The 25757-nt window shown below is 42.1% G+C and overlaps 1 protein-coding gene and 1 long non-coding RNA gene across 19 annotated transcripts in view; both read right to left on the bottom strand.

Moving 5' to 3' along the window:
• QKI (QKI, KH domain containing RNA binding) overlaps positions 1-5300 on the bottom strand; it is a 160383-nt gene extending 155083 nt beyond the window's left edge. For all 18 annotated transcript variants that reach the window (XR_013948325.1, XR_013948326.1, XR_013948327.1 and 15 more), the window contains exon 1: positions 4493-5300. Coding sequence is in view for 15 of the 18 variants with exons in the window: in XM_080584786.1 (XP_080440912.1) it covers positions 4493-4634 (142 nt within the window). In the remaining 3 variants the exon portion in view is untranslated. The remainder of the gene's footprint in view (positions 1-4492) is intronic.
• Positions 5301-9510: 4210 nt separating this feature from the next.
• On the bottom strand, positions 9511-25120 carry LOC308191881. The gene is made up of 4 exons (XR_013948333.1): positions 23849-25120; positions 21645-21710; positions 11982-14706; positions 9511-11431 (listed from the first exon to the last, which is right to left on the bottom strand). It is a non-coding gene; the product is annotated as an uncharacterized lncRNA (long non-coding RNA).
• Positions 25121-25757: the final 637 nt, after the last annotated feature.

The raw sequence follows: 25757 nt of genomic DNA on the forward strand, positions 1-25757 counted from the left end.
GTTTTGACATTGTAAGAGACTAACAAAGAATGACAAGAAAAAGCAAAAAAACAAACAAAAAAAACAACACGCCCTAGAACAACTCTTCTGAGGCTTTGGAAAAACAAGTTCTGGAAGTTTTATAAGCATGTTATGAGACGATCATAAATTTGAAAGTAAGATTTAAAGATGACTAAAGAACCAGATTCAAAAAACAATGTTGATAAGCAGCACAAAAAACAATACTTATCTCATCTCATTCTTGTTTTAGTGCAATGTTAATGCTATGATTAAAAGTTTAGAAATCAGCCTGAAACTCTCTGGGCAAAAGCCTATCATAAGGTCTTTATACCAACAATGCTCGTCTCTTGACTGTGTTAAAGGCATGGTTTGTACAGAAATCATGTTTCTTTCCTTTTTTATTGCACAATTTTATACAAAGGAAAAAAAAAGTCATGCTAATGTACCCAGTGCCCCTTCTGCAAACCTGAAGCGTCAGCAAAACCCTAGCTAAACACAGGCTGCATTTACATAATCACAAACAATACGGTCATGCACAGAAGTAACTAGATAACTTCCAGGGGAGAACTTATTTACAGCACTCAAAGCCAGTTCTTCAGTCCTTACTCGCGCAGACATTTTAGGTAAGACAATGAGGCTGACACGAAATCGCCGCATTAGGCGCTGGGCTGTGCGAGCCCACATGCATTTTTCTCAGCAAGCAGAGCACCGAGAACTGAGAGCGGCATCCAAGAAAAAGTTATCCTCTTTAACCCCTACCTGGATGTTTCCTTGGAAATGCTATTTGAGAACAGGCCACTTATCTGCCATTAAATCAGATCCATCCCCAAGAGCTAGATGCACGGATTAACTCGCGTTCAAAGGAAGGCAACTTTTGAGTCGCCTTCAGTGCGGGTCTGACAGGAACGCAGAAGTTTTTGAGGTGCCATTTAAAGAGCCTTTATCAGGAACTCAGCCTCCTTTGTCAAAACCTTTTGTTAAAAAAGCCAGGGCCACAGACTCAGTCTGTGTCTGTCCCAACCAAGTACAACATTCTGACCAGCTGTAGGTTCGAGAAAACCAGGCACTTAAACATGAGTACTACACTCCCCGGGTCTCATTTCGTAATTTAGGCATATTTGTTCGAAGTCTGCTGAAAGAATAAAGCCAAAGTAACACACTAATTACAATAGGTCAGAATGCAATTAGAGTTCAAAACATCTTACTTATTTTTAAAAACTCAGCGTATGAAAAAATGATACAATGGATTCATTTTCCACAGTGGGGACCACTGATCTATATAAGTTGGCAAAAAAAAAATCTAAGTTAGAATCATTAAAGGTAGCATCTAAGAAGCTGAAGCACAAATAAAATCATGTCACACTTGATGGTGCAAACAATTACAGGAAATACAGCCTATTCCACATTCAGGAAAAGCGCTCTCTTCCCACAGGTTTGCACTAGTCTGATAAAAACAATCCAGCTTCCTAGTTATTATGATGTGCACTTTAAACATCCTTGTTAATCCACAAAAGCCTTATTTACACATAAGAAGTTGAAAGCACACATATGCAAAAATATCTATAACCTAAACAGAACTGTGACTTTCATATTTTATTCTCAAGTAGTTCATTAAAAAAGTTTCCTCCATGTACCTCTCACATTTAAGCCGATCTTCAAAACAAATGCTGTAAGGCAGAGACCATCTACTAAATTAAGCACCATGATTTTCAAAGATCAAACATTAGGACAGAGTTCAGAAAGGAAAACGTGTTTTGGGTAACACAGAGAGCACAGGAACCAGCCAAAAATGAGATACACTTTCTGAGGTCTAACCAGATTAGATGTGAAGTTCTTCTTTAAATTGCCGGGTCCGTTTCTATTTCTTGTTGCGTACAATGACAAGAAGTAATCAATGCAGAAGCCCATTTGATTTTTGTTTTTAAACGCGGGCATGTAAAATAAATGAATAAATTCTAAAACCTCTCATTCCTGTCGAGAAACTACATTTGCCTGAATTCCTAGGGTTGTGACATTATTTCTTCAGTTAGACCAGTAGAAAATGGAATACCAAGGCTCGCAGTCTGACAGTTATCTAGAAATATTACACTTCTCAAGCACAAACAGAATCTCCAGGAAGATGGCCACACAGTGAGTAAAAAGAAAGAAAAACACCCAAAGGCACAAGACGTTGCACAAGAAGCAGCAAAAACCAGACTGGGGGCAAGGGGAACGCGAGCACTAACTTTTTACACGCATACAACCAACGCACACAGACACCTGTCCCTAATATTGTGTGTTCTCAGGAGCGCCATGACACCCACTGATGAAAATACTGAATGTCACACTTCTACGTCAGTGCTCTGAACCACGCCACAGAACTCTTCTGGAGAACGTCAACGCAGCATCGAGCTGAGGGTGTTTAACGCGGTGCCCCCCTGGCAGCCAGGATAGGTGTTTCGCACAACAGTTGCTCTGACTTCCCAGTTGTTCATCCCTGCTGACTACCCCACCTACGTAACACGACCTATATGCATCTGAGAGACACAAGCCCGTGCAAACAGAAATCCGCACGAGTCCACAGATATTTGTCGCTCTTTGGAGCCTGCTGCCAGGCGAGTTGATTTCACTACTCCAGCTCGCAGTGGTGCGCAGAGGCCGGCCTCGTGCCTCAGAAAAAAATAACTGCCGCCCCCTAGTGCCCAAACCCCGCAGTCCTGGAGCAATTGACCAGATTTGCATGAAACATTTTTTTTTTTTCAACATTCCAAAAAGTTTTCTGCCTCCACAATACTTCCACCCCACTGCCAACGTAAACAGGAAAAGCAAAGAAGCTTAAAGGGATAGCAGAATTCCTCCTGAAGCTATTTAGGAACGTACTTTTTGGTTTCTTTTTCAAGAAGAGCGTGAAGAGGAGCTTCAACGCAACCCTTAAACAACTTTTTCAGCAGGAGTCTCCAAGGCCCTCATTTTGGAATTCTACTACTTCACAACACAGGTTTCCAGAGCTTTCGGTATTAAAAAAAAAAATAACCTCAACAGATGCAAGGATTTCAGACATTCCTTTTTCAGTGTCCTTTTCGTATGGGAAATGTTTTTCTCTCTTTTGTTCTCTGACAAAAAAAGTTTCGGGCCTCCTCTGGTCAAATATACAAAGCTGAAGAGACTGAGGAATTCAAAAATCCAACATCAAGCCCCTGAAATGTTCGTTTGGGGGGGGAGGGGGGGGAAGAAGTCTTCTCAGCCAACTTTCACCTTGATATTTACTATAATTCTAATTATTCTGAAGGAATCGTTTTCTATGGAGACCAAGAACACAATTCTTAAGTTGTTTTACTTTTCACATCCGTATTTGCTCAGCTACAGATTCACACCTACCAAAATTCTCAAAAAAAAAATCTCCCATTGTATCACTTCCCAGAATCCATTTTTCGTAATTCTTCACTGCTTTGTTGCTTGGCTTGTTTTTTGTACTCCTCTATCATTTATTTCAGAAGGCAGCAGCTTCTCGATACGCTATTTTTTGTTGTACTACAGCCACTATCTCGCTTTTACAGTCTTGGGAGAGGGCGGGGAGTCGCTCTCCCAAATATAACCAGCTCTTCCATCTTCCGAGGTCAACAACTTCCCAAACTTCTTTTTACCGAGGAGGAGGAATATGTCTGCGGACAGCAACCCTGACTCGAGATCTCGAAGTTCAGCCTTTCACGCTGAGGACCTCGAGAAGTTGGAGCTGTATAAATACTTTCTGGCTTTGGTGTATTTTGCGAGACTACCAGAGGTGGTTAAACACGTCTAACTCTCCAGAAAGCCTACGTTTAAGGTGGGAAGAAAGGGGAAGGCTTTTAACAAAAAAGAGCAGACCACAAGGCAAACTTGGAATAACTAAGCCCAAACGCAGAGCCTAATTTCGACACGGCAGGTCTGCTGCCGCGCTGGGAGGCCCTGCGGGACACAGGGCGAGCCTACAGAGCCCCCACCCCCCGTCCCCAAAAAGCAGGGGCCTGGCAGGAGGGGGCGGGGGCCTTTTCGCAACTCGGCGTGCCCCGAAATTAAAAAAGGAGTCCCACGTAGGAGCCTTCCGAGTTAAGTTTCCGTACGAAGTGAGGCCGGGAGGGGATCCGCCGGCGACGTGAGCCAACTACAACTACTTCTCGGCCGCCCGGGGTGGGGTGGCGCTGGGGACGGGGGGAGGGGGGGACGGGGCCTGGGGGCCTTCCTCCTCCTCCTCCTCCTCCTCCCCCCCCCCCCGCGCATTCCTCAGCGCCTCTCCTCGCTCCCTCCCCTCCACGCGGCGGTCACCCTTCCCCTGGCGGGAGGCCGGAGGGAAAAAAATAAATAAAATAAAAGGAAAAATAAAACGTGTTTTTTCAACAAGAACAGCCGCGGGGCGCGCCGAGGGCGGGCAGAGCCGCACTTCCCCTTTGTTTTGGGCTCCCGGCAGGCAGGGAGGCAGCGAGCGGGGCGGCGGCGGGGGGCGCGGGCAGGGGGCGCGGGCCGGCGGGGGCTTTACCTTCGTCCAGCAGCCGCTCGAGGTGGTTGAAGATCCCGCAGAAGTTGGGGAGGCTGCTCATCAGCTTCTTGTCGTTCATCAGCTGCATCAGGTAATCGGGGCTCGGCTTCGGCTTCTCCTTGGTTTCCATTTCCCCAACCATATTCCACGGCGGCCGGCGCCCGCAGCAGCTCCGCCGAGCGAGGCGGCGGCGGCGGCACGGGGCGCCCGGCGGGGTGCGGGCGGGCCGGCAGGGAGCGCGGGGGAGGGGAGGGGGCGGGCAGGGGAGCTCCCGCGAGGAAGGAGGAGGAGGAGGAGGAGGAGGAGGGCTCGCCGCCGGGGGCCGACGCTCAGCCGCCGCCGCGGGGGGAGAGCGGAGAAAAAAAGAGGAAACTCGCTGGGAAGCCCGCCGCGGGCTGCGCGCTCCTCCCCGGGCGCGGGGCCCCGCCGCCGCCGCCGCCTCTTCCCGCTGCTGCTGCCGCCGCCGCCGCTGTCGGTGCCGCCGCTCCGTGCGCCCTCGGCCGGCGCGGCCCGGGCTGCGTCCCCCCCTCCTCCTCCTCCTCCTCCTCCTCCTCCTGCCGCTCCGCCCGGCTCCGCTCCTCGGCGCTGCCCCCCGGCTCCGCGGCGGGGGAGGGCGGGAGGAGGGAGGGAGGGGACGAGCGGGGCGGGCTGCCGCGGCCGCCGCTTCCCAGGAGGAGCCGCCGCCGCCGCCGGGGTCTCTCCGCTGCTGCCGCCGCCGCCGGGCGAGCCCTCTTCGTCGTCGTCCTCCCCGCCCTCCCGCCGCCGCCGCCGCCTGTGGCTGGTGCGCGTCAGCCCCGCCGCCGCCTCCTCACTTCTCCCCAGTTCGCTCCCGAGTTCGCTTCAGTTCAGGCTGCGCTGGCAGCGGCGGCAGCAGGAGGGGAGGGAGCGGAGGGGGCGGGGGCACGGCGCGGGGGGCGCGGCCGGCGCGGGGAGGGGGCGTGGCCGCGGCGGCCGTTAGGCGGCGGCGGCAGCGCCGCTTGGCGGAGCCAACCGTCGGCTGCCGGGGCGGGAATGGGGCCCCCCGGCCGCGCCCCCTTTCGGGACCGCGCGCGCGCCCCTCTTCTAAACAAAGTCCCCGCGCGGCGGGGCGCGCTCCGCGGGGTCACGTGCGCGGCCCCCGAGGAGGGAGGGGGGGAGGGCGGGGAGAGCCCCCGGCAGCGCGCGTGCGCCCGGCGCTGGGGTGGGGGGGGGGGGGGGGGAACCGGGAGGGGAGGGGGGAGGAAAGAAAAGTGGCTGCGCCGCGCATGCGCCGCCGCCGTGTAACCCTTAAAGCGGCCGCGCGGCGCGAGCGGGGAGCGGCGCGGGGCTCAGGTACCGCGGGGGGGGGGGGAGCGGCCGTTTAACGGACGCCGCGCGCGGGCGGTGCGGCCGTTGCTCGGGCTGTGGGGTGAGGCCGCCCTCGGGTCGCTGGGAGCTGCCGGTGCGGGGACGGGGAGGCGGTGCCCGGAGGCGCTGGGAGCTTTCGGTCAGGCAGGGTGCGAGGCTGTACCGGGTGTCGTCGAGCTCCGGTGTCCGTTTGTCAGGGGCATGCGGTGACAAAAACGCAGCGTAGTGCGCGAAGCGGCAGAAATGCCTCGGATGGTTGCATTCCTCCTGCTGTCGGCCGGATCCTTCCCTTTAACTCTTTATTTGGACAAGATAACGTGTTTAATTTCAGGGTTTGGTTTACGTAAGTAAAATTTAACGGTTTATGTAAGATAAGTCATGTTTACGGCATCCATCACCTTTTTTAAAACTGCATTCAGGAAAAAAATATCAAAAAGCATACCAATGCTACAAACATGTTTTTTATTTTTATTTTTTTTACCATAGATTGTTTTTCCCTCAATAGCATGCCCAAAGCACGCTGCAGCATGGCTACAGATGATGAAGCAATACCGTTCCTATTTAATAACGATATTATATTTCCTCAATTCCTCTCTTGTTTTAAAATGGTGATGCACAAAACCACACTTTTCATGCATAACAAAACTGTCATCCTTTTATGTTTATCATCAATCAGTCTGGAAGTTGTTGCATTTTTTTTTGTAGCCATTTATCAGCTTATTTTTGACCAGTGACTGAAAGCTCTTCTTAAACACGGAGAAAACATGTTACTGAATCCTTTGATTAAGGACTGAATTTGATTAAGGACATCAGTCAGACAGCAGGCTTTCGTCTTAAAATTAGATGAACTTAGATAATGTCAGAATAATTGTTCTGGAGTGCCAATTCTCACAGTAAAAATAGCATATGGAGACTTTTTTCAGCAGATTTGGTGCAGCTGTTCCCATACCGCTTCATTATTGCCTCCTGCACATAAAGTGCTTCCACTGCTTGGATACGAGCAGATAAAACAAGCACACGATATAAGGTAAGAAATACCAGCACAAGTTACTGTGCAGTAACTACCAATTGACCTACCAGCTAAAGAGAACAGTATAGCTTATGGTAAGCTATTTTGCATTTATGTACTGGAGAATAGGATGTTGGACACCAGCAGCACTGGCAATATTGCATTCATGCATTGCAGTGCGGGATTCAAGCTGTTTTGCTATGTGTTAACCTGAATTGTTTACCTAGTCTGGAGAGTACAAAAATTGAGGTAAAATAATGTGTTGAAGCTGCCTGTGTAATAAAGCATAAACTACCTAGGAAAAAATCTCATCCTTCATTTTTCCACGGATACTTCAAGTCTGAACTTAAAGCATTGGAAAGATGCTATTGGAAAAGCTGAATGCTGTGACAACATGTAGATAAAGCACTGTTAGTTTTAAATAAAGAAAAAATCACAGACTTCTTTCTTCATCAAGTATATCGTAAAATCAACAAAAAAACCTACCTAAAAACCCCCTCTGCATGCCTTGTGTTCTTTTCTCTTCCTTCACCTTCCCACACTTCTGTGTCCCAGGAAAGGGGGCTTTAAGAGCGAATGGGAGATGAAAGTTGAATTGATTCTGGCTAAAGAGCTGTGAGAAGGTGTAGCTCCCATCAAGACTGGCAACGGGAAGTAGAAATTCCCTTGCACTGTATTGAACTTTGGAGCTTTCCCATGGAGGAAAGAACAGGGGGGAGGGGATTTTGTTACTGTTTTGGTTTATTTATTTCCAAGGTAAACGGGTCCTGTGGCCACTGATGGTTCCTGAGGTAACTACCCAACACCTTAACTTCGGTCTGAACACAAGCAGAAGTCCTTATCTCTAACTCCCTTTATCTAGGTAGCCCTTTTTGTATCTCATAAACTGTAGTATTCTCCAACAGGTTTTTTTTTTAAAGGTGAAGGTTTATTGCATTAATCTAATCTTGAAATAAGAAAAAATATGATAATGCCAGCAGCAGGATCTGTATATGGCAGTAAAGGCCTTGCACTGATCGTAAAAAGCAAATTTAATTACTGCTATAATGTTCGTATCTGATAGCAGCTGGGGAAATAGGAGACCTGAAGGCTGATGGCTACTGAGAAACATTCTTTTAGTTAAAGCATTCACAATTGCTTCCAGCATCCCTGTTGACTTAATCATAGGCACATACACTTGGATGTCACCAGCCTTCTGAAACTGCCTACAACAGGAGGGTAACAATGTGCCATACTACCCTTCTTTAGGGAAAGAAGAGATTATTCACTTAACCATTTACAGTCACCTGAGGAAAAATACTGCTTCAGGACTGTTTGTGATTCATGCATGGTGGACAAGACTGTAGCTGCTGTAACTGTGATGCAGCAGACGTGGCCACTAGATGAACACCTGAAATTCATTCATCTCTAGAAGGTGAATGACACATGAACACGGTAGGGTCTAGATTCAGACCAAAAACTTCCAGGAACATCAACAATATTTGAGTTCTGTGATGCCTGACAACTCTTTAAAACCAGCTTCCTTTGACATTAAGCCAAACTGACAGATAACTTTCCAACAGAAATCACAGTAGAGCTTCAAAGTAATAAGTAGTAAGCATAGTATTCATAGTCAAACAAAAAAAAGGGGGGGGGGGGAGAATATTTAAAGAAAAAAATTGTTCCAATGACCACCTCACGTTAAGTACTAATGCTAAATCTTACCTGTCTACTCTGCATGCCAGGTGTATCCTGTCTGTATAATTGGATGCTTCGTTCTAGCTTGAATGTTTTCCTGACACAGCAGTGAGTTGAAAAGATGTCTTGAATTGTGTTTAAATCCTAGGACAGACTTCAACCATTAAACGTCGTCAGATCAGAACACAGGCACTTCTGTTTCTGATTGCTGTACATAACCTCAGAAGAGATAATGCCTAATTTTTGTTCACTATCGACACTGACTGATTGCTGAAGAAGTGGAAGATAGGGGTTTTAAGCATACCTTATTCTGGAAGGAGTTGCTTTTGTGCCTTCTAGGTTTAATGTACATCAGGCAGCACAGCAGCCGTGTGAGAAGGGTGAGTCAACCCACAGCATCTCTCCTCTTGGAACTGGCCATTCCTCAGGATGGAATAAAGGAGCCAGGAGGAGAGAGATTTGTGATTACTGCACTTATGCAAGAGTAGGAAGAGCTACATTCTCTCTGTTCCTGTACTTGTTTATTAATTATGCAGTCATTAAGTTGGGGAGAACTGAACATGCTAAAGCTATCAACAATTTTAAAAAAAGTTATTTTCCACCTTTGACCTAAATCTGGTCAGTTTTTTTAGTAAGGTGTATTCCATGTGCCTTGAATTAGTGCTCTTCATGCAGGTAGGATGGATGGGCCTAAATCCTGTTTCATAAAGTATTAAGTATTTTAACTCTTAGTGAAGGCATATATAAATCATCATATTGTAGGATGTATTGCAACAGTGTTCCATAGATCAATTACCATAGATGATCTATTATATTTTTAAGTAGATGATTTCCATTGATCTGTAATGCCTGTACATGCTGTTTCTTTATGTAATGCTACGTGGACTTTTCTTCTGAAAATGTAGCGTTCTAGTGATGACCAAATGTGTCTGTTGTACCAAGGGCAGGTGGTAGCTCTGCTAGGCACCCGAACAATCTCCATGCATTGAAACCAGGGTTTAGATGGGTTTCATTTCACAGTCTTCAGTATGAGATGAAAATAGTGTCTCATAGGCCACTCTTAGTGTAATGTGGCTGAAAAAGGCCGAAAACATTGAGAAGGAGGGAAAGAAAGAAAAGCAATCTCAGAAAACATAGAAAAGAAAAAATGGCCAGCAATTAGGGAGAGAAAACTAAATTGAGATATTATAAATAAAATTTAACTACTTTGTCCTAGTACTTATTTCCCTACTTTGTCTCATGCTCATACTGTTACTTAAATTTAAAAGCCATTGGGGGAAAAAGACAATTTTTCACAGAACATATTTGAATCATGCAGTCAGAAGGTATGTTTTACCTCTAAGCTCATAAACTTCCCTACATCTACTAATTTACAACTGCTTGTACTGTTGTGCATTTTGCTCTTGGATCATGGGTAATCAATACTCTTACTAGTTCACTAAAAGGAGTCAAAACCTCTTGCAATTCAGCATGCACGCTTCTAATGGTTCCAGTCCCATGGTCCTATAGGTTCAGATAGGATGTTTTCCATTTGTATGGTCACAAAATTCCTACCTTAGCTAAACAGCCCTGGATTTGTATAGGTGAGAACTTCACCTGGCCTCTGGTCTGTCCCTGCTGGAGAAGTCAGGTGCGGACACACTGGGGCTGTCAGCCAGTGCCACAGATTGCATGGGTGGGAGTAGCACCGAGCACGTGCTGCCTGAGCCTGTGGAGGCACTGAATTGACCACTGCTAAATGTGTGTCATCTGAGTCAACATGTGCTGTAAAAAAGACTACGATATGAGGATATCCAGAAACTAAGAATATTAAGAGATATTAGCCACTGTTTACTTCAGATGTACCTGTTTGTCTTCTACCATCTGATTTACACTATCTACCTTTAACCTATCCAGGATAGCATTCTGCATTTTAACCAAGTGATGCGGTCAACTACTACGGTAGTGCCATCAGCAGCTTTTTTATTTGCTATGTGTAACTAAAAATACAATGCTGAAAGACATATTTCTGCACAAGATATATATAGTTAAACATATTTTTATTTTTCACTGTAATGAGAAATATTTCCACATTCACTATAGAATTAAAAAAATGTGCAGATGTATTTTGACAACAACAGTAGCGAAGAGCTGTCAACTAAATAAACTGAGAAGTCTGTCTCAGGTGCACCATGTTTTGGTAAAATGCCATAGTATATCGGGTTTTGTTGAATATAAATGAAATGCTTTCAGCCTTAACTTTGTAAATAGATTTAAATTATCCATTCATCTCAATTACTAGTAAAAGCAAGTAGAGCTTAAAATGCAATTGATACATTAAGTTAATTTTTCCTTTTAACATGTCTGAAATATGAATGTATATGTGTATTGACTTACACTGAAGGATTGCCGCTTATACGTTGCTTATGCTTCTTAATGTTCAGTACATGAAGAGCAGCAGTGCTTAGCCAAGGAGCTTATACTTAACTGGACAGAAAACATCCACATGAAGTATAATAAAATGTTGCATTTTCAAACCTTCTGGTAACAAGCAAGAATCATTTGTATTGGCTGAGCAATCTAATAAAATATAATCAATCAATTGGACAGATCCAGAATCTTACATATGACTAAAAATCTTTTTTCCACTCAATTCCTTTATATATTCCAAATCTTTATTTTTCCTAAGTTCTTTGTTACATCTAATGGTGTCAAAAATAAGAGAAGCATCTGGAGTTATAAAGCTGTGTGGAAGGAAGGGGACTAAGAATTATAAACCTGAGAAGCGTCTGGCGATGAGAGACTTGTTCAGCAGCATTCCTCCAAAGCGAAGGACAGGGCACAGTGATCATCAGTTTCCAACACAAAGACCACTTTGCTTCCATGCTACAGTATATTCAGAAGCTTGTTGTCTGCTTTATCTACTCACGGGTATTAGTGCCTTTTCTCTAGAAGGAAACAGCGAGATGGTGTTCAGTCTCACAACATTTTATATGGTCTTTTTACACTGTTGGAAGCCTAAACTGTGTTTTGTTTGCAGATGGCATTCTCTCCCATTTGTTCCTCCTACCCATTGTCTTTCTCCTGACCATGGGAGGTCTCTCCTGGAATACAGTAGCTAGCTGTAGTTACAGCATACCCCCATTTCACTGTTTTCTACCCTTCAGAAGCTGTGAAACACTGTAGTAAAGTACTTTGAGATGCAAGGATGAAAGCCTGCTATAGCAGTGCCACTATGACTTGGGTGGATTTGGCATCTCCTCACAGAAACAGGAGGCATCCTAAGGCTCGTGCTGTCGTCTTTGGCAGCTGTAGAATGGTACATCGTAAGTCCTTGTTTGACTGTCACTGGAGCCCATTTGGAGCTACAGTCACACACAATTGTACAATCTTACTTAGCTAATACTAATAATCTCATTATTATTTGAGTTTACTGCTGAATTACAGTAATTCTTTGTTAGGGGAGTATAAACACTATAAAGGGTAGGATTCACTTGCCTTCTGGTATCCCGTTTGGTACCTGCTCAAATCTCCAGGTCACTTTTCTCAGAGTTCCTGCATCACATCAGCCCACTCTGTCTGGATGTCTCTGGCACCTTAAAGGGCATCTGGAACAGCTGCTGCAAGCTCTTGTATAGACATCTGAATCTCACTGCAAGCAGGCAGAAACATTTTTCTGTTAACAACTTCTCAAATAGTCTGAGCAGGAGCCTGGGTTCAGGATTTTGACAAGAACTAAATTACTCTGTAATGCAGTCGTTCCCTACTTCTGGCTTTCAGAAGTGTATTAGTATTTTACATTCGAAAAATTCATTGTGTAGGACAGACCACAGAGTAAGGGGGCAAGGAAGTAAGCTGAAAAATTCATTAATGGTATAGAGGCAAAGTAGATGTTATACAAAATTGAGTAATTGTCCATATTTAGACATAGTGGTCTGATTAAAGAAACAACAGTTATTGAAGATAACTTTGATACATTTGGAAATTATATTTTAACCATTCTAACCATCTCTCAGATTCTTACATTTTTTATCATTTTTAGTTTGAAATGTTTTGTGTTTGCTCTCTGATTATAACTGAAGTACGAGAAAATGTAACATTCTCTGTGTATATTCAGATGACTTGAGCAGATCTAGTTCAGATGTAGATATTCCTGTTCAACTAGAACATGAGGAATTTCCATGTACATACATGACAACTTTTCTTGTAACTTAGAAAAGTTAAGGCCACTTTCTCTAACGGGCAGTTGCAAGTTATGGAATTTATTGTATAATTTGTAAATAAGGTGTTAACTGAAATGTTAACATTATCTTTTATGGTACTGTATTGGTTAAAATGTATTTGAAAGTTTCACAGGCAGCTTTCTTCACCTTTTGGGTGTTTACATAATCTGTTGAACTAGGAAAGAAAGGTTTTTACAGTTATTATAGTGATTTCAGCGTTTTGTTTTTACAGAACGGGTGTGATAATTCTCTCAGGTTTTTAGCCCTCCCCTCTACATCCTGATCACGCAAAGGTAGGTATCCCAGAGAACATACTCCACTATCCAGTTTGTGTAACAATACTGTTTTATGTATTAACAAATATTTGGTCTTGTGTAACAATATGCTTAAAAGACAACAGGTTGTGTCAGGGACTATAAAGAAAACACTGCTCAAGGCAAGGCAGGAAAAAGTTATCTTGAATTTTCATAATTTTTTCATAATTTTCTTTTGATTAAAGAAAGTCAGCATGAAACCAGGTGTTAGGTGATCCAAAATAGGCAGCCTTCCTTGTACCCACCCCAGCAAGGTCTGGAAAGTCCCTGTTACTTGGGAAGCTTGCAGACCACTTGCTTCTCTTTTAGAGGAGAAGAGGAGGCACTACTGGACTTAAAGAATTTCCCCATCTCCAGAAATTTTCTACTTGCTTTACATGGCCAAATTTAATGCCAGAAAAAAAGGTTTTAGCGAGCCAATTCAAATGTGTACATCTCCACTTTGGTTTTCCTCCCATGTAGTCTATTTATAGTCATCCATCTGATTTTAATTAGGGGTGTAGCTGATCTTTTGTCCTCTTTTGAAGTTTGTACACACCTGTCTTACAGGTTAGTGAAGTCACTTATCCCTCTGGCTACAGACAGATCTTGGTACCACTGGAGATGTTTGTCAGAGTAAGTAGAGCTCTGTCAGATTGACAGCGGGTGATTAGTAAGGGAGTCCTGGCACTGTACGCTCAGGCTCGTACCTGAGATGTTATGTAGATATGCTCACAATTTTGCTCCAGTAACAGGGTTCTGGAGAGATCTGTTAAAACCCCTTCAAAAAAGAAAAAAAAAAGCAAGCTGAGAACTTCATTTAATTAGGAGACTGAAATATAAAGATTAATTTGATAACTAGTTATTGCACATACAAAATAGTAGATAGTAATGTAGTAAGATAAGTGAACTTCACTAATATATTATGACTAAAATGACCAGTTTTGCATACAGTATTGATGTAATTCTCTTGTTTTATCTTCAGACACTAGATGTAGAAAACTGATGAAAGTTACTTACATTATTTCATACTTTTTCCTCACAACAGCCAAGAAACTGCTGTCATTTGGCTGTTTATGATCAAGAATTTTGTTACGCATGAAATTGTTATTCATGTCTTATTACAGACTTCAGTTATCCTTGCTTCATTTTAGCTGAAAAGGACATCTATGCACAACAGTTGCGGGTCATCAATGATCATATGTAGTAATTGGTAATCTCAATTTTATCTCATTTCATGAAATAATTTTTAAATATTCCCTCGTTTTTGAAACGTAAAATTCTAAAATAATTACTGAATTCCCTGTGTGGGGTTGGACTAGGTGATTTCAAGAGGTGCCTTCCAACCTAAACACTTAGGTCACTGTACAATTACAAAAAGTTTTTTTTTTTTAACATCTGTAATTTTGACCTTTTTGATGGTGTTGTTTATTAGTGGAATTTCATATATAAATGTCCACAACATTAAGTCCAAACTGTACAACTGTGTAGTTCGATATGCAAATATAATACACCTTAAACTAGAATGTGATCTCATTGCTTGTCATTAATAGTCAACTTACCTAAAATTGCTTTTCATATGACATACCTATCCCTTTACTTAAGAAAAGGGAAGTTTCTGTGTCAGTGTGGAGCACAAACAAGTAGAGAAGCATTTGGAGAGATTTCTCCAGCTTCTTCCGAAACATGAAGTATTTTGCTTCTCCTCTGGAAAAATGACACGATAGAACAAAATTAGGAAGAAGGCTCTCACATCCTCTGCAACATTGCCTCAGAAAAGCCAGCCTGTTGGGCCATGCGCAGAAAACAGCCAAGCAGTAAGACTGAGATTGTATTGACAAGAACAAGATGAATGGCCCCCTGGAGACTACAGGGTTTGTATGCTAGTTTCCACCACCTTTTCATCCTTTTGTACCCCCTTTCAGTTCATATGCAGATTAACTCAAACCAAGTCCTCACTAAATACTCTTTCTCACTTTAGTTTTGGAAAGTAGATGGAGGATCTAAATATTTATGAGGCTTTTTTCCTCTGGTTTATGATGCACTCTTGTTGAATGTAGAGGAATTACGTTAATGAATGCATGCCTGCACACACAGACACAGAAACCAGGCAAAAGGAAAAAAACACACAAAGCGTTGTCAGCCCTAATGTCGGCACTTACTAAACAGTTCCCATGAAAAAAAAAAAAAGCAAAGAGATTTAAAATCTGTTGCCAGGAGAAAAATAAATTGTACAGCTGAGCACAAAAGAAAAGAACAAAGTTTCATCTTTGCTTTCCTCAGCTGCAAATGTAACTCATTTCATCTGAGAATAAATTTGAAATAAAACATGTTAATTGAAAAATGAAAGCTTGTCAAAAAAAACTTAACTGGATTTGTGTTTCCAGTAATGAAAAGGCAAAGCTTCAGTGCCATACAGAGTTTCCTTTAACATCACGAGCAATAAACATGCCTTTTTTTTTTTTTTTGTATGATACAAGGTGCAGGTAAGTAATCAGGGTTACAAGTCAAATGATTAAATGAAGCTTTCTGCTATGGTTTTGATGATTTTAGTTGATTTATTTAGGAGGAGGTTTAGATATTGTGAGACGGGGGGGGCTGGAAACTACACTATATATTTTTAAATTAAATATAGGGTATACTGAGGCTATGGCAAGATATACTAGAATATTATTTTAACATAGCTCAAAATTGTAAATTAAACTTGTTTTTGTATAGATGAAAGAATATATTGCATTAAAATGCTAGAACTGAAATAGACATAGTTCTTCTAATATCACACCTTCAAGAGTCTTATTTTCAACCCTTAATCATCTCTACCCTTCTGTTAGCCCCTTTTTCCCCCTCTGATGCATGCTTAGCCATGGTAAACAAGGCCCTGCTGTAGAAGTGAGACAGCAATTCTACAATTTCCTTTCACAATCATGAACCAGAACGTGAGGATTTTAAACTGTGCTTTTGTGCTATCATTTAAAAAACTTACTGAAGCAACTGCAGAATGTTAACTCTTAGTTCTAAGTGCAGTAGTAGTTCACTGTCTAGTCTGGTTTTGATTTTTATAATAAGCCTATCTAAATTTGATAAAACATCGCCCTAATAAATATGTTCATATTTTTATTGTACTTTGGTTTTGGGTTGTTCAATTTTATATGTAATTAAATCCAATAAAGCATCTACATTTCATTTATTCTAAAGTTATTGTTTATGTGGGCTTCAAATATTAACTTTGCTATTTTCATTGCCTTTGCCTGTAATATCCAAGGGTTGAGTGAAACAAAAATTTCGCACAGGAAAATGAAGAATTTGCAAAGGTAACTTAAGCCCAAAGTAGACATTGTACACGCTCATCCATCAGCTGAATGCCAGTCCAGCACTTCGACATTTAAGACAAGCCTGTCAGGAAATTATTTAGAAAGAGACTGGTGTGAGGAGCCAGAAAGTCTTGTCTAGACCAACAGGAATTGAGGGCTACATATCAGCTAGTTCACATTCTTTATACAGAAGACAGGTCAGAAACTAGGTACCTGTTTTCTTCCTCTGAAACTCATTTGCATCCACAGATTTCTGACTGACTAAGAGTAACCTTTGCTTTCAGAAGATGAAAGTGCACAAAAGCAATCGCACAAATAGCCCAGTAACGCTTTCAGTGGATTCTTAAGGGCAAGACATTGCCCTTGTGACATTTTCCTTCAAGAATAAACAAGGACAGAGTACATTATTACTCACTTCTCTGAATCAGAGAATCCTACAATGGATTCAGAATTTAGGTCCCAATGCAAAATCCTAATTCTTAAGAAAAAAAGTAGGTCATTGAGTTGGTTGTGTCTAAGGACCAAACACAGTGCCGTCAGGATTGCCAGACTGGTTAAGATTTAGAGCAGTAGAAATTCCCCCTGAATTGTTTGCTAGGTGAAGAATTAACTTCACACCTCTGCATGTTTTTCATTGTCCAAGGAATTTCAATCAAATTCAGAAATTACAATATACTTAAGGATGAAAAAAAGTGCGGGAAACTGCAGGTAAGCTCTCTCAACATTCATCCTGCGCGACAAACACTAAAAATGAGCAATCTTCCTTTTTTCCTAAGGCTGACTCTGAAGTGTTAACACATTTTATCTGAAGGCAGTGGGGTGCAGCCATGTGTTTTCAAGAAAGTACTTTCTGGAGTCTGCTGAATCTTTAGGCTGGGATTTTTCCAAATGGATTCCTGCATAAATTTACCTTTTTTTCCTTTCCAAAAGATATTTTCTACAGCTGAATCACAGCACTTAAATGGGAATCTGGCACTCCACCTCAACTGTGAGAAGTCTAGCTGTTTCCATACCAATGTAACAGAATCATCCCACGGACTGGAAGGTATTACCTCCATGGATGGCACAGAACTGAAAAGGATTTTTCTTTTTTGATTTTGATGTACATCCTTAGAGTATTCATCCTTGGTGCCTAAACAAAGGATTTAGGTGTATAAGGTGAGATTTGGCAGATTTTTTTTGTACTCAAACGCTTAAATTTCTGCTGATGATAGATGGACCTAGAGCTCCTAGCAAACATAATGCCTAACAAGTGATGAAGTCACGACTAGCAAAGTGCTTAGAGGTCTAGCATAAGATGTACTAAGACAAGTTTCTCTAAAGACGTTTTCTCCTAACGTTAAAAAGAGATGGGTGGATTTGTTCATCACTTTTGATATTATCAGCATAACAGGTCTGCACGTTTTCTCAAGTTACCATAGATGATGTGTGCTTTCCCCCCTCATCTTCAAGTCGTACATAATCAGTGTTTCCAGATTCGTAGCTCATGCTCACAGGCATGGTTCTGTTAGCACACCCTGCAAATCTAATTTCTAGAAATGTTATTCGGACACCTAACCTTCATGAGTTAATTGATGAAGGAACCTGAGCCCACCTGCAGCCATGAAGATGCATTAGTTTTGGTACAGAGCTCCTCTAAGGAGTGAGTGTTGTAACACCAAGGCTGCAGGATGCTGGTGGAACAACACAGATCAGTCCTCCCTTTTACACAAATCAACTCCAGATTTCTTCACAAGTCCTCAAGAGCAGTTTCTCTTCTGGTCAAACAGCTTCCAATATCAACAGTGCCTGCTTAGCAAAGTGAACATGAATTTAGGAGAGTTTTCCTCTCCAAGCACAACATTTTTCTTACCCCATTTTCTCCTATTTCTCCATGTAAAGGGGGCAGGGCAGAAGAACAGACTTCTGTTTGATAATTATTTTCTTTACCTGTTATTTTTGTCAGCAGAATCTGCAAACTTTATGAATACAAAATGATTATTTGAAAGGTGAAAGAAAATGCAGACAAAACATGGAGGTTTATGTGAAGAAAAATGCAAAACCAACTAATATCGGGCCTCTACTATTATTTCAAGAATATATATTCCCTATATCAAAACATAATAATTTGCCACCATTCTATTTCTGCCATTTTTATGCAATTACCATGGATAATTTGTTGGTCAGGGATATTCTATGGTAATTTTTGAGAGTTCTTGTTTTTAAAACTATTGAATATCAGGAATTAGACCTATGAAGGAAGCTTACGTAAACCTCAAGCATCGTTCCTTCCTAAAGATCATTTAGTGTTTCTAAACCACATGAACTGAATTTGTTTGCATAAATGTATTGCCACCAAATGTCAATGCTCATAAGTTGAGTACTAATTACATGATCTAATTTAAGAGCTTTTAACAAGTATTTCTGAATCAGTTATCTTTTGCTTTCTGTAATTTATCTTCTTCGGCTTTTACAAAATATTAAAACCATCCTCAAAGCTGAAAACAGAAGAAATAGCTTAACATTTTGTGACGTTTACATGAAGAAAATAAAGAGGGTTGTTTGCTTTGTGCTGTTTTGTTTTTAAACATTTAGTTGTTTTACCAGGGTGATTTTAAGAATAATGTCATAAAAGAGGGAAATGATCCAGGAAAGGCACTGGAATGAGACAAAAGGTATCTGTACTCAATGGCAACTTTTGATACAGACTTTCTGGCTGCATCTATTCTAAGAAACGAAACAAACAGGACCAGGATCCAAGCACAAAAGCAAGGCCAACCACCCTGGGCTAGCCACGTTCACACTGCTGAGCTTTCACCCAACACGGTGTGGGCACTACCGAACTGTGCCTAGCGAGTCTGGGGAAGCACTGGTTGGCCTGGGGGAAAAACTGTCCGAAGGGCTGCTCCAGCACTTGAACAGCACGGACACCTGGACACACTCCCTGGCGCTGCTTAATTTCTTAGCACGGATGTAATCCTGTGCCAATTTCAGTAAGTGTGGAATTGTTCTAAGTCCCCCATTAGTGAGGAATAACTATTTTTTCTTTCTTCCTCTTCTTATCTATGTCTACTTGGGTTATATGATGTCACTGGTAAAAATAATCTATGTTATATGAGAACTATTACAGCATCAGGACTTCACTTTAAAGTTATTATACAGTATACTAATTAGAAAGTAGCAAAAAAATTGCCAAAGTTTAGAAAAGCCTCATAAAAGAGAAGAAACTCTTCAGCCCCCCACACAGTGACACAAATATATAGCATATTTACACATTCACATTAATATACAGTAGTATACTAAAATATAGTCTGCAAAAGAATTCTGCATTACTGTGTTATCTTAATTCTGTCAGCAGAATGACAAGCTATTACACAGCTATTTGACAGAAATGTTATAGTTCATTAGAAAAACTTGTTCTTGCATCATAAATTACTGTTCTAAAAATCTGGATGCACTTCCACATAGGCATATAGGGCACGTCACTCAAAACTGACAGCATTTTGTAATGAAAATACTAGTAGCTAGTCTCTTTCTGTCACTCTTAAATTATCCTTTAAGATCGGGTTGCATACTGTATCATTTAAATTATAGCATGGAAAAATATTTATGAAGGATGAAGCTAATCACCAAGCTGAGGAACAGCACAAGAAAAGCAGAACCCAAGCACAGGACAGGTGCTTTAATGACTGCATACTTGAGATTGAATTTCCTTCTAACAGCAGTAACTGTACACAAAGTAGGAAAGACAGTAACAAAAAATGGTAAAGGACAACAATAACTGCACAGAGAGAGAGCTTGCATACTGATAACATCAAAAAGCAAGGTTGTAAATTAAAAGCTTTAAACCAGGAATTCAGAAACCTATAAATCCTTTTTCTTTCCTTCTAGTAATTATTGTTCCAAGTAAAATTGGGTGAGAGACCCAAGAAATAGCTGAAATAACTGCCTATCACACTTCAGAACTGGAGTCTACAAATACTCCAGACTTCCTCTGGGTTTACCAGTGCCTCCATCCTAAGTGTCCATTTAGTACCAGCTGTCAACATTTTCAGGAACAAATGAATAAGAAACAGTTTGTGTCAGAACTCCTTCAAGCAATGGTAAATTATGCAACTCTGCAAACTGAAAGTGTATATCTTCCCTTGGTCAAGGGAAAATTAAAAAAAAAAAAAAAAAGAGGCAAACACTTATTAAGGCCCTTCAGACCTGATTAAAGTCAAATTGCAGGAAATGTTTACTTTAATATAAAATATGCACAGTAACACAACCTTAATTAGACACACACAACTCTCAAGATATCAATAAATGTTTCCTTTTTGATAAGTCTGATTTAATAGACTGTAATAACAGGGGAACGTTTCTGAAACATAATTTAGGGAAGCGGGAGAAATAAACAAGCTCAAATGTTTAAACCTCAACACCAATTAGCAGACTATTCTTTTCAAAGAAATAGCTGAATTTCAAGTTTGTTTAGCTTCAGCCAAACAGAATAAAGGCTTAGTTTTTAGAATAATTGGTTTTGAAACTTGAGAAGCAGCTTCTGGGTGTTGGTATGTTAGTTTACAGAAGGCTACACAAGCAGGAAAATGTGTTAGATGCTTTAGCTCTCACCAGTGAGTTAGAAAATAAATTTGAAGATGGGCCTCAATATCTGAAGGGCTGTTTTTTTGTTGTTGTTGTTTTTGATCTACCTTTGCATGAAGCAGAAACCGAGAGGTCAAAAATGGGATCCTTTATCTCACGTAGCTCTCTGGTCATAGCATGGTGCTCTGCTTAACTGTGAGAGCTCTCAGCTGGGTTGCCACCTTATGAAACCACAAAACAAACAATACATAGCGTACGTTCTTAAAACTCCCAAGTAAGGCTCGTGCACTTATTCACAGAAGTATTTGCACTCCCTTTTTTTGCTATTGACACCACCAAAAAATAATCCACCACTTTAGCGGTTTGCTTGAAACTGCCAAAAACAAATTTCCAGTGTCCCTTCCCAGACAGGTCTCTATTCTAATTTAGACACAGAGCATTTGATTTGTGCACTGAACAATGGCTGGCTGATGATATTTTGGAAGCAACGACAAGGAAAAACTATCACAAACAAAGAGGTGCTGGATGAGAGGACTCAACATGTCCTCAGACACAGGAAGGCCTAGTGGGGAGGGTTTGTGTCTAGAGCCAGCAATGGGTGTAAAATTAAGTAGCAACCTGATCCTTAAAGCTCACCTCGAGCGATAATTGCTCAGGGAACAAGCCTCAGGATGTCAAACAAGATCCCTTCCCCCCTAGATTACGTTCTTGCCAACCAGGAACAGGAGAATGTGTACTCCTACAAGCTCAACCTGTGCCAGCGCTTACCTGGATCTGTACCATTCCTGTTCCATGTTGTCCATTTTCCAGAGCATTGGTGGGCTCTGATTTTTCCTGTGTGAAAGTGAAAAGCCTCAGTTATTCTCCTGTCACAGGATGTCAAGCAAATCACTACAGTTGTCCAGTTTCTTGTAAGTCTGGAGCAAGAACACAAGTGTGAAGTCAGCAGTGGGTTTACACCGCAGTCGGTTCATAAAACCAGGTAACACCATTTTCTGTACTAGAGGGAAGGGTCAAGCCCACCTGACATCAATGGGCATTTTGATTAACTGATGCAAGGATTTCCTCCCTCATTTTCCAGAATAATAATTAAGATATATTTTAGGTTTCTTTACAAGACATAACTTTTAATTCCAATGTCAGTATTTGAAAGGCTTCAAAATTGTCTCATATAAATGGTGGCTGACAGGCATTTTATTTGTAGTAATTTTTCTGTTGCATCATATATTTAAACACGGTGAAATAAAAGAGTCCATGATAAACAGCAATGGGAAACACAGAACTGGAAACACAAGAAAACTTCACAATATCATTAACTGCAAATAAACAGGCTCAAGCTCAGCATTTTGTACTTCTTCATGACATGACTAGCTGTTTAAAGAAACAAAATCAAAAGCACAAAATCACTTTAAAAAGCACATACACATGCATATAGAAACTGGGACACTCAAACTTACTATGAAAGAAGAAAATTGAAATTTTTGTATATTGCTGCATTACTAAACCACACAGAAACTGCCCTGCAACAAAACTTTAGCTACAGCACAAGCAGTGGCACTCCCAGGCTGTCTCTGTACGTGTGGTAGAGGAGGATGAATGTCACATTACATCCTACTGGGAAACACCTTTGAAATAATTTGGATGCAGTGCTGGACTGCACACACATTTCCCTTCAATCCACTAGGACGCAGGAGTGGTCAATGCAGAAAGGCCTTTGGTGAAGGTAGGCAGACAAAGAGAGGAGCTGCAACTTAGGTACTGCTCACTGCTGGTCTGTCCTTCAAAAATATTGGAGGAAGAAGGAGGCACTGCTGGTTGACGCTTTTATTTCTCAAAGCTAAATGAAAAATAACGTGAACAGAGAACATAACCCAGGATCAGAATGCAGAGGTTTCTCCTCCTCCCCACCAGACTAGTGAGCTCTTCCAAAATTTGAAAAACACTGAGGTTTTACCACCTTTCAGAGAAAGTCTCAGTCTCAGCAGATGGGAAGTAGGCCTTTTTTTTCCTTGCTGCCAGAAAACACAACTATTCATCAGAAGCTGTGACGCATCTAAGAAAAAGGAGGGTGAATTGCAAGAAGCGGACAGCAAGAAAGCAGCAAGCTGCTCCACGGGCGCCAGAGCACCTGCAGGAGAAAGCTCTCCCTGAAACAAGAAGGCAGATGTTCATCTGTGCGTATAGGGCAGGAGCTCAGGAGAGGAGGAAGGCATTTAGTATACAGCTTTAAGGGCACCCCAGACTCAAGAGCAGCAAAAGTGTAGTATGGGAGTAGAGAAATTTAAAGAACTCAAACAAGTAACAAACTGAACCCAAGAGGAATTCAGAGGGTGGTGGCGAAGGATGCTGAGCGTGAATGGGACAGAGTAGCTACAGCAAGCAGGCGATAAACAGAATGCCAGGGGCATGACAGCATGTGCTGTGGAAAAGAAAGTTTGTAACTTCAGATATTTTAAGAATGCATTCATTCACTGAAAACAGCGCAAAGCTCAGGATGTCCAGGGCTTCAGGGAATCATTTGTCCCTGAAGAAGTTAACTCACTTTTTCCCTAAAAGTTACTTTTTTGGTGTTAGGCCATACACTGGTACACTCCCCGAGTCTTTTCTCTGTTTTGCCCCTACTGTGCTGACTGTACCAGGCCAGCAGCTTTCCAGTTGAACACTTCTCTTGTACTACCATTCACTAGCAAGTTCTTAAATAAACTCTATTGCATACTGTACATAGATCAGGATAAAGTATTAGAAGAAACAGTAGCCCTCTATTCTCTGCTACTCCTCTGTATGATACATTGGGCAGACAATCTACTGTATCCCACGTTCCCTGCTCTCTCACCTACAAGGAACACTTTCCCTCCATCCTTTAATGCTACTGTTCCTCCCCGTCCCACAGCACACATCTCAATCTTCAAGTTCTCTTTTTTCCATGCCCTCATCCTCCCCTCACTCCACTGCCTTCCCACAGCCAGACTTGCCTCTAGAACAGGTACAGCTCACCCTTAGCTTTCCCCAACTGTATTTTGCTTCCTCCCCCTTCACAGCTCACCACCTCTGGCCTCCAAGTGATCCCTATAAAGCCTCTCAGACCGCCATGTCCTCCTTATTCCTTTCACCTGTTACTCAGCTGCACACATGTCATTCAAACAATCAAATCTACTCATTTTGTTGGTCTGCTCTGTCTCCTTTAATTTATCTCAGAGCTCCTGGCTTTCCAAGCTTCCTGCGTATTTTCTTTCCTCCCAAATTACCCAGACTTCTCCTTTTGAGCCGCACCCCCTAAGCTATGCTGCCCTAACCAGCCTCCTTTTTCCAGATATCTCCTCGTCTCACAGTAATATCCACCTTTTTCTCCTGGCTGATGCTCTTGTAATGTGTATTTTGACCTGAGCAACGTCACAGTATTTCCATTGCTGAGGCTCTCCATTTTGCTGTGTTGTGCAGGCACAAGAATACAGAGGTTTCAATTAGCGTGTAAGCTTGCCAGGGCAAGAATCGTTCTTGCCTGAACTATAAAGGACCTTTTAAGCACATAGCAATAAATGCAGAGATTTCGACACCATCTTATTTCCAGAGGCCTTGTTTTGTGGAAAGTAGAGCTCAGTGCTTCCTCTCCTCCCGTCTTTTTTTCCCATTCCTCGGATCCGTTCAGATGTTGTGGCACATGCATGACTTCTCCAGGGCTGTTCTGCAAGTCTACAAAATTGCATCGGGCCCAGAGAAATGTAGAGTTTTCTAGGGTGCATCACAGACCAGAAGAACAAATAACGTAAGATGTGTCAATCACCTACGTAACAGCTCCTAAGACTCTGCATCTCATCGCACTGTTCAGCGAGGTCTGTATCCTTGCTCTGCTGAGTACAGGGAGAAACATTTCAGTGAAACATCTGCATAGGTGTAGTTTGTATAATCAAATTACACAGTACTGTAAAATGGAAGCATAATTTTAAAAGCTTAATTTTCTCTTTTCCAAGGCATACATTAAAGGATCAATTTCTTCTGATAATGTTTTTGCAGAAAGCTGAATGCTCTCCAGTTATTGCAGCCCCCTCTGTGCACCAAAAGGGATTCTGATACCATATTCGGTTCTTCTGTTTTTCCAATAACACCGCTCACATATCCCTTTAAGTTTTCCTCCCAACTACATATATACTGCTCCATAAGAACAGATGGAGTTTACGCACAACTGGCTTTTTTTTTTTTTTCAATAGCCAATCAAAACGAGCATCCAGACAAGAGAGAAATTTGCTGAAATTCTCAATTCTTTTGGTAGGTTTAAAGATTTTATGTTACCATTCGTTGATCATGCAACACCCATGGTCACAAGCATCTGTTGGCTGCATATGGGAGTCAGACAAACTCCTTTCTTACACTACTGCACAAAAGCAGGCATAAGCACAGAACGAAGTCAGCCCAAGGAGCACCAGGGCAGCCCTGTGTGCAGGATGAGCTCCCTGCCCCCTCCCAGCAGGGCAGGAGTCTGTAGTAGGGGACGTCCTGTACCATGCACCCCCAGTGCTCAGGGACAGATAGGACAAAACCAAGATTTCCCAGCTGGGCATAAACAAAGGGGAGCTGTGGCCGAGATTCAGCTCTGGCAACTTACAGGAAGACTGTGAACGGTTCCTAATAAGCAGAAGTCTCTCTGGCAGTTGTGTCATATGTGTATGCAGATAATCCGGCCATTTGGAGAAACTGCAGAACAGGTATATTTAAGGCTCCTGAAACTCATGGATTTATTCCGAATCATCAGAAGACATGCTTATACATTGCACAGCTTCATTATTATAGCTCCACTTTTCAGATTTCTACCTTAAATCTCAGCTGCTTGTTTCAGTCCATCCAGTTCTATAAACACTGGAAAAGATTAATAAATCCTACCTTATA

Source organism: Anser brachyrhynchus, assembly GCF_964034855.1.
Source record: "Anser brachyrhynchus genome assembly, chromosome: 3".
In the NCBI taxonomy this organism is placed as follows: domain Eukaryota; kingdom Metazoa; phylum Chordata; class Aves; order Anseriformes; family Anatidae; genus Anser; species Anser brachyrhynchus.